Source organism: Lygodium microphyllum, chromosome 1, assembly GCF_053477565.2.
Source record: "Lygodium microphyllum isolate KBCC chromosome 1, Lygodium_microphyllum_v1.1.10, whole genome shotgun sequence".
Classification (NCBI taxonomy): Eukaryota; Viridiplantae; Streptophyta; class Polypodiopsida; order Schizaeales; family Lygodiaceae; genus Lygodium; species Lygodium microphyllum.
Window position 1 is genome coordinate 182584499 of NC_141135.1, and position 8674 is coordinate 182593172.

The 8674-nt window shown below is 40.4% G+C and overlaps 1 protein-coding gene across 1 annotated transcript; it reads right to left on the reverse strand.

The window, feature by feature from the left end:
- Positions 1-5945: 5945 nt before the first annotated feature.
- Positions 5946-7752, reverse strand: LOC148042053 (pentatricopeptide repeat-containing protein At4g18520, chloroplastic-like). The gene is made up of 2 exons (XM_087661720.1): positions 7340-7752; positions 5946-6234 (listed from the first exon to the last, which is right to left on the reverse strand). The coding sequence occupies exons 1-2, from the start codon at positions 7750-7752 to the stop codon at positions 5946-5948; spliced, it is 702 nt and encodes a 233-aa protein (XP_087517846.1).
- Positions 7753-8674: the final 922 nt, after the last annotated feature.

Below are 8674 nucleotides of genomic sequence, written 5' to 3' on the forward strand. Positions count from 1 at the left end.
TGCTTAACAACATTGAAAGATTTGTACTCAACACTTCTTTATGGAAAGAAGAATCCTCGTTAGAATGTAAGGTTACCTTGGGTTAAGGATCTACCTTGGCTATGTGAAGTTGTGAATTGCACGATGGTGTGATTGTCATTGTTTGAAAGGATTGTTTGTATTTGCTAGAATCTAGATTTCTTTTTAAAAAATTTAACAAACAAGATAAAAGGAAAGATCGCACTAGGCTAACCCCAACCTAGCTGCGAGACCCTACTCCAAGGGGGTCATGATTATCGCTTCGAGAGGCTTAGATCGGCTTCGTATCGTAAAGATCTATCCATAGGGATAGTCTTGAGCAATAGAAAATATGGATGCTAGGGGGGCTCTGGCTGTAAATTCTACATTACTCCTAGAATCTAACGATCCCCCTTCATGACCCAGGATGGGATCCTAGAACCCTAATACTAGTTGCAAGGGAGGAATCTTGGTGGATAGAATACCCTCGTGGAATTTTTTATATCGTCCGCGGGATGATCGGAAAGATGGAAATTGTAATAAGCTTCCAATATAATAAAGGAATTTATTTTTTATTCAAGGGTTGTTTGAATTGTATGCGTGTCCATCATGAAATAAATTATGTAAAGGAACCTGTGATTTAACGGACTAATTAAGGAAGCTGGTTGTATATGTTTCAATAAATGTATTGTAGGTCATTAAAACACTAAAGATGATACTATCATCAAAGGAAATCGGGTGGGCATGACCTCGGACGGTGCCTCCATCCAACGATGGACTAGTCCCAGTTCCCTAGATTTTGTTCTCTGTAAGCCCAAGGTCTGGACTTTGGGGCTGGACTTCTTGGGCAATGGGTCCTGCTCTTATCAATGCATATTGCAAGTCCGAAGGACGCATTGATTCCAACTGAGTGTTTATTGGCGGATTCAATCCATCACAAAACTTTGAGACTTGTTGGGGGATGCTCATTGTCGGGGCGTACTTTAGCAAGGAAAAAAATTTCGAGTAGTATGCTTCCAGGGACATACCCAATTGCCTCAACTTAAAAAACTCATTCATTTTCTGAGTTCTATACGCAGGTGGCATATACCTTCCCTGTACTACTTCCTTTAGTTTTTCCCAAGTTATTGTGCTTTCAATGACTACTTGGTTAAATTGGCAATAGAAATAGGAAGAAGATAAATTCACCAACTAGTCATTAGTAGGTAGAACATACTTTCATTGTTTTAGGGGGGCGAATGGGATTTTGCCTTATGGGAAAGAGGGTTAACGTATTGCACTCCCCTTTGTTGAGATATTTGCAATCACACCTACTTCAATCCCTTTGTAAGGAGCAGTGAGGGATCAGAACTAGAATCCCATATGCATAGTAGGAGAAAGTGCCACCACTAAATTCCTATAAAGTATTGTCCTTGGACACTTTTTCTAATGCAATGATAGTACTCTTTTCTTTCCAGCAAAGTTTATATGTCACTGTGCACATACAAGATTGTGTTTATGAGTCCAAGTCTCAATCTTGGAACCTAATTCACTTGCGTGACAATTTATCTTTGTCTGGGTCAATGTCTTCATGAGTTTCTTCTTCCTCTGTCAACCTCCATAGCTTGCGCATCTACCATGCTCTAGATCCCGCATATTTTAACATGGTATCAGAGAGCAGCTAAGCATGGCTTAGCTTGTTTTTAGTCGCTCTTCACCTCTGTTCCATCTCTACTTAGCTCATTCTCAACTTATGAGCTCACTTTCCATCTCCACCTTCAAGCTTGCCTTCATGGCTGCCATAGCTAGTAGCACCCTGTCAGATTGAAGCTTTCATATCTCTCTCCACAAGTCAAATCTCTTTGAACTTCCTTCTAGAGAAGTGTCTCTCTACTTCCACAGCTCTTCCATGGCATCTCAATTACTGACATTGGGCAAGTGTACCTTTAGTATTGCCTCTTCTCAGAGTTGTTGTCATACTTGTATTTATGGACAGTAGCACCTACCTGACTTGGAGGAGCTGGATCTATGCATACAAAGCATATCTCTTTGAGAATCCTTTTATGGACTTTATCCCTAGCTCAAACACCCCTGGCTAGCACATCAAACCATGAGATTAGTGCTTCACAATCCCAGTGTTGTCGTTTTTACAGGTCACTGTTTCAAATTGGGCCTGATCAGGTCATGCTTCTATTGCATGCTCTACAGGGCGCAATCCTAGCCATTTCCATAGGGTAATGATAGCCTTTCGTACTGATCACACAAAGAAAAATACCAGTCACGTGTTTCTGAAAACCCTAATCTGTCATAGCTCACTTTCACTAAAGCTCCTTTTTACTTCATCTACTCACTAATTCCAAGACACTGAAGGTCTTGTCACTCAGATTTGAAGGTCCCAGCATCAAATCAAGAAGGGGAATATTTGGATTTGAAAGAACTTAAAGGATTTTGCAGATTTGGAAGACTCAAGGAAGAAACATAGTGTCCATCGCCACTCATTTAGTGCTCTTAGCACTTGTGTCTTTTGACACATCTCAACCAACTCTTCTGCTACTAAAATCTGATAATTTTGAAGTAGATTTGTTGCTATTCATGCAAGTCTAACATGGGCAAAGACTCTCCAACTGCTCGCTTCAAAGGAGTCAGGTTTCACACCTAGCAGACCCGCATGAAACTCATCTTGATGAAGAAGGGCCTCTGGGCCATTACCACTGAAAAAGAAAAAAAGCATTGTGTTGCGAACCTTGCTACTATCACTTGGCAAAAGAACAATGATAAGGCTCATGCCATTATCAAACTGGAGCTAGACGATAGCTATATCCACTATGTGGATAACTGTGATACTTTACATGATACATGGAAGAGACTTAACACCTTGTTTGGTGCACAATCTAAATCATCAAAGTATGGTCTCTTGATTGAGTTTTTCAGGCTTGAAATGAAGTCCAGCACATCACTTGCCATACATCTGAATTACATGGAATGACTTCTAACCCAACTTGCATGAATCAACATTAAAATGGAAGAAGATGTTTGCATCGGTGTTTTACTTAAGAGTTTGCCTCTGAATATAATAACGTATCAACAACTCTAATAAATATGCCAAACCTTGAACTTGTTGATATCCAGGCATCACTATTAGAGGAGGAAAATAAGCTAAAAACTAAGAACCAAGCATCTCCAGAGATGAACATGCATTATATGTTGGCAATAGGTACAAAGGAAAGAGGAATCACCTCTTTTGTGACTTTTGCAAAAGGACCAAACACACCGTGAACTTCTGCCATGCCAAAAAGAGGTCCCAAAAGGCCTATCTAGTTGTAGTCAAAGAAGAAGAAGAAAACAGAGCAAAGGAAGAAGAAGACCACTAGGAGAAGGACAAACCTCATCAGTCCTTCTATTCAAATAGAATTTTTTACCCTTGTATTGCCTAGCCCTAATGCTTCAGACGTAAACTTGTAAACTCCTCAAGTATCCTTGTACTACAACCTCTGTACACTTTGTTAGGCCCCTACTACAGCCTCTGTATATCCATCATGTTTGTGGTACCCACACTTAGCCCTTTTTGCGACAGCCTCTAGTGTTTTGCCATGTTTATGGTGTGCCCACACTTTACAGGTGTTGCTTTCACTAAAGCCTCTACACAGTTTGTACTTCTAGTTGTGATTGAGGAGGGGTGTTGAGATATTTGCAATCACACCTACTTCAGTCCCTTTTTACGGAGCAGTGAGGGTTCAAAACCAGAATCCCATATGCACTGTAGGAGAAAGTGCCACCACTCAATTCCTATAAAGCATTGTACTTGCACTCTTTTTCTAATGCAATGATAGTACTCTTCTCTTTCTAGTAAAGTGCTTATGAGTCCAAGTCTCAATCTTGGAACCTAATTCACTTGTGTGATAATTTGTCTTTTTCTGGGTCAATGTCTTCATGAGTTTCTTCTTCCTCTTTCAACCTCCATAGCTTCCACATCTGCCATGCTCTAGATCCCGCATATTTTAACACCCTTCGTCTCCAATTCTCTTTGAACCAAGTGCAATGGCAAGTCCGCTTCAGTTCAACTTATCATGTAGGAAGTGGAAACTCAAAATTACTGACGCTAGCTAGCTATTAGGAAACCCGTCTGAGTTTAGAAAGCCAAAAATTCAAGTCAGTCCTAGTGGGTTCGCAATCGAAACTCTTCCATTGTAATGTAGACTTGGTAGGGCCTTAGTGAAAAACCCCGTGATACTCCAAGGAAGCGCTAGGCGACGTCATTTTGAAAAACCTACTGATGGACTACTAAAAGGTGCACCTTGGATTGAGGCTGTGGCGGACACTTCACAGTTGGTATCAGAGCGCTCATTATTAGAATAGAATATGACGTAAGCTTAAAAGAAAATTTTCTTAGATGGTAAATATAGCCTAGGACATGTTTTCTTCTCTTTGTTAATGTATGTTTTTGAATTATGGTAGAATAACAAATCTTGGAAACGATTCTTGATCTTCCGAACGAGTAATATTTATGTCAACTATGCATTCATCTAGTCTTTCCTGGAGGAATCAGATGATGCAGATACTAGATCAGTTGTACAACCACTCACCTCTATATCATGAAAGATAGTGGATGATTAGCATAGGATACTGCTATATTGATATAAGATGTCCAGCTTATCTTCAGAATAATCTGAAAAGGGTAGAATGGATGAAAGATCTTAAAGTTGTCAAGATCTATCTATTTTGTGAAGCTAGTGTAAACTCAACCCTATATACTAGGGGCAAGAAAATCAAACTAAACCTATATATCTATGAGGAAGTTACAAAGATCCTTCTAGTCAATAAAATAAAAGTCATAGGCCACGCTAGTCGCCGCAACTAGAAAAAGGACAGATTTCCTAAGCTCACTCAAAATAATAGATTCCTAGATATCTACTCTCAGAATCCAAGTTACTACATAAAGGATGTATTAGAGTGTCATGCTTAGATTGTAGTAGGGAATCCTTTTCTGGAAAAAATAAGATGAACATGTAATCTATTTGAATAATGTATTTTTTTTCCCATTTGATTACCTTGTACATCCATTGTAATAAAGATTGATTGATACTTTATCAATGAGAGAAATAATGGAACCTTATTTTCCCTTGAAACCTATGAAATTGAAGTTTAACTTTAGCAATGGGAAAAGAGTTTGATTTGAAATTGTTACAATAAATTAAGTGAGAAATAATTTGAGTATCTGTGGGAGCTTTCGCTCTACCGCCAAGACCCACGGACCGCTTATTGTTTCAAGCGTTGTCGAAGGGTTTTCGAAAGCAAAGTCGTGACCACAGAGGACTTTGAATAATTTCAGGATAGGAGGTTAATCTAGCGAAATCAGATTCAATTTAAAAGTTCAATTTCAGATAATATGTGACATACAATCAACTTCATCTGAATGAAAACCGCTCCAATAAACATCATGACAAAATTTCATTTCATATAAACAGCCTGTTTAGAGGCAGATCAGCCTGCTCCAGCACCAGTCATCTCATAAAAACCGGATTAAATTGCGAGTCTTTTCTCCTTTCTTCTTCCTTCTTTATACTTTTCTCAGGATTTTGAGAAAGCAGAGACAACAAGCAAGGAAGTGCTTCGTTGTCTAGGATAACCTGGGTCTAAATATCATTACTGGTTACTATATTTCCAACAGTCCGCAAAGCACTCAGGAGAACAGTGGTAACTCTTGCTAATTATCTTTGCTTTGACACATCCTAGGCATTGAAGGGTAGTTGGCTTTGAAGAGTGCACATTACAGACTGTAATCCTCCTATCACTTTGAATTTGAAACCACACATATTTGAGATAAATCCCATTCACAGGTGCTGTCTCAGGGACATTGTCTGGAGTAATGGAGCCATCTGACAGCGCAAGAGAACATTGGGAGTCGGCTCATAGCCCACAATAGGAATCTCTGAGGGCAGGTGCATTCGCAGTACACTCAGCAAGTACACTCAGCATACTTCCCACTCCCTCAGCCGTGTAAACCTGTAAATTTTTGTGGCTGTGAATAGCAATGCTTTCATTTGGTAATCTTGACCAGCAATATCAGGCATTGATTCATGTACAAACTTGTGCCTTCTGTGAGGAGCTGGAGGTGGAGCTGAAGATAAAACTGGGAAAGGGCTGTTGGAAACATCCGCCATCAGAAGACTACCACAATGTTCAATTCGGCAGGCAGCAGCTGTTATGCCACTGGGAGAGGGGTATACATGGCCATTCCAAAACAAGATTGAAGTTTTCCTTCATCCACAAAGCCCTCAGAATTGCAAAGGCCACAACGCATTACTTGTAATGAGTACCAATCACTTCGTTTAAGAATTTACTCCCTCTACCTTCGTTGGAAGCGAGGGAATCTTATTACAATTGGTGCTCGAAGGCTTTATGTTGAGATGCTTGTTGCAATCGAGCCCTGTACAATTGCTCTGTTTCCACCTTCAATTGTTTTTTTTAAAACTTGATTGATCATTCCACGGATGGTGGAAGTGTTGTCGCAGATGACAGTGTGATAAGATTTATGAAGGCCAAAGGCATGGAAGGTGCGACGATGAAGCTCCCGAGAGCCAGGGAAGCCGCCTCTCAGGGTGATGACCTGTCGATCCTCAACATGTTCCCTCTTCGTCCTCAACATTAGCCACAATTCTCCAAATTCCCCTTCGATGACATCCTCCTTCGTATACCTCTGCTCCAGAACTGTAACCACTCCCTGCTTTTAGCGATGGCCACTATTTTCCCTTCCTGAATCCGATCAGAGCGATGGCGATTCTTTTTTTTGTGGTTCTTGGTGGTAAAATTTAGAATGTCCTCCCTTTCATGATTCTGATCCCTCTGAGCATACTCACTTTGCTGGCTTCATATGTAATCATCTCTAGCATCTCCCCAACATACTCCATAATGAAGGTTTTTTTTCAGAATTTGCCAGTCAAAGCTTTTTTTCCCTCCAGAAAAGCTTCTCTTCCCCGAATTGCAGAATTTTCCTTGCGCCTCCGAAAAAACTTTCCCCCCCCAAAATAGCCTTCAAAGCCAGAATATACAAAGTATTTGCAAGAAACTTCAAGTGGCTTGCCCCAACAAGCCTTCCTGACACGTTCTTCATGGATCCCATAATCTTGGCTTTCAGCAAAAGCCTAATATGATAGAAAATTGTTTGTCCCTATTTTAGAAATGATGAACTCAGTACAAATGGTGCACAAGTCCTGCAAATCAAGAAAAGAAGCAGCAGCCAACACGCAAAATGCATTTCCATCATTCAACTTGGGATGGTGTCCATAAAGGTAAGCCAAAGAGATAGCCATTGCTTCTCCATTAACATCCTCATCATCAATCTGTAAAGTAACTTCTGGCGCACCAGCTTCCTTCCATGGACCTTGAAGCATGTGCCTCTTTCAACTCCACAGCACATTTCACATACATATCAACCAGTGCACTCCCCATGTATAGCTCTTTCTCAAGTCCTCTCCTAGTTATCTCAGAATGCATGCTATGCCCTGTTTCTAAATCTCCTTCTGTGCGACAAGCTTTTAAGCAGAGAATGAATGTGCTGGTATCCACAAACACACCTTTCAGCTGTATCCGCTTGAAACAAATCAAGACTTCCTCACTAAGCCCGTATTCAGCATGTGTTGCAACCAAAGCCTCCCATGAAACTGTATCTCGAAGCGGCTGCTTATCAAACACCCTGTGAGCCTCTGCCAGGGAACCACATTTGCTATACATATTTATTAGAGAATTTCCCACAATCAATTCTCTTTCAAATCCCATTTTTGATATCTCACAATGTAAAGATTGGCTTGAGTGCAAGGCTCCTATGCTACCACAAGCTTTCAAGGTGCATAGAAAAGTAGCTCTAGTTGGAACCACACCCTCCTGTTGCATTTCCCTAAAGAGATCCAAGGCAGTGAGACTGAACCCATTTTGAATATATTCTGTCATTAAAGCATTCCATGACACTTAATTCCTTTCCAGCAAGCCCTTGAAGACTTTATACGCTTTGTTTAAACTTCCACATTTGACATACATGTCAACCAGAGCATTATTGATTAATTCCTCTTACTCCAAACCCTCTTCCACGTAGAACAAAAGTATAAACACAACAATTAAATATGTACAAAGTATCAAATCCCACACACAACTTTTGGGTGGTTTTCACACCTCGAATGCGCAGCAATACGACATCCACCCCCTCTAATCCTGCACATCCTCTGGATGGGCCAACTACCCATGATCGTTATCATCAAGATCCACAAACAGATCAATCTCTTCGTTATGCATTTTCGGTATATCAACAAGATTATCTGTCATATCATCTGTCTCTTCCATTGGAGTTTCTTCTCGTTGCTCTTCTCTTGCAAATTCTTCCAATGCATAATCTTCTTCATCTCTTTTCTTGAAAATCTTGATTCTTTTTCCAGCAATAGGCACTCTAAGCACTGTCCCATCCAATTCTGTCAGCTCATATGTTGCATTATCAAAGACATGTCTGACTATGTACGGCCCAAACCATCTTTTCACCATCTTCCGAAGTGCAGTATGCTGATTTTCAAGGCTGCTATCAAAGACTAATACCCAATCTCCCTCTTCTATTGCTCTAGGCCGCAAGCGATGCCTGCTATCAAACCTGTCCTTATTTCTTAGTCTAGCAACCTTCAACCTGTCAATAGCTAGCTGAATATCCTCTGGTCTT

Coding starts and splice junctions, on each gene's coding strand:
- LOC148042053 (XM_087661720.1), bottom strand. CDS start 7,752: ATGGGATTTGAAAGAGAATTGATTGTGGGAAATTCTCTAATAAATATG. Junction 6,235..7,339: donor AGGTCCATGGAAGGAAGCTG/GTGCGCCAGAAG, acceptor TTGTGGATGAAG/GAAAACTTCAATCTTGTTTT.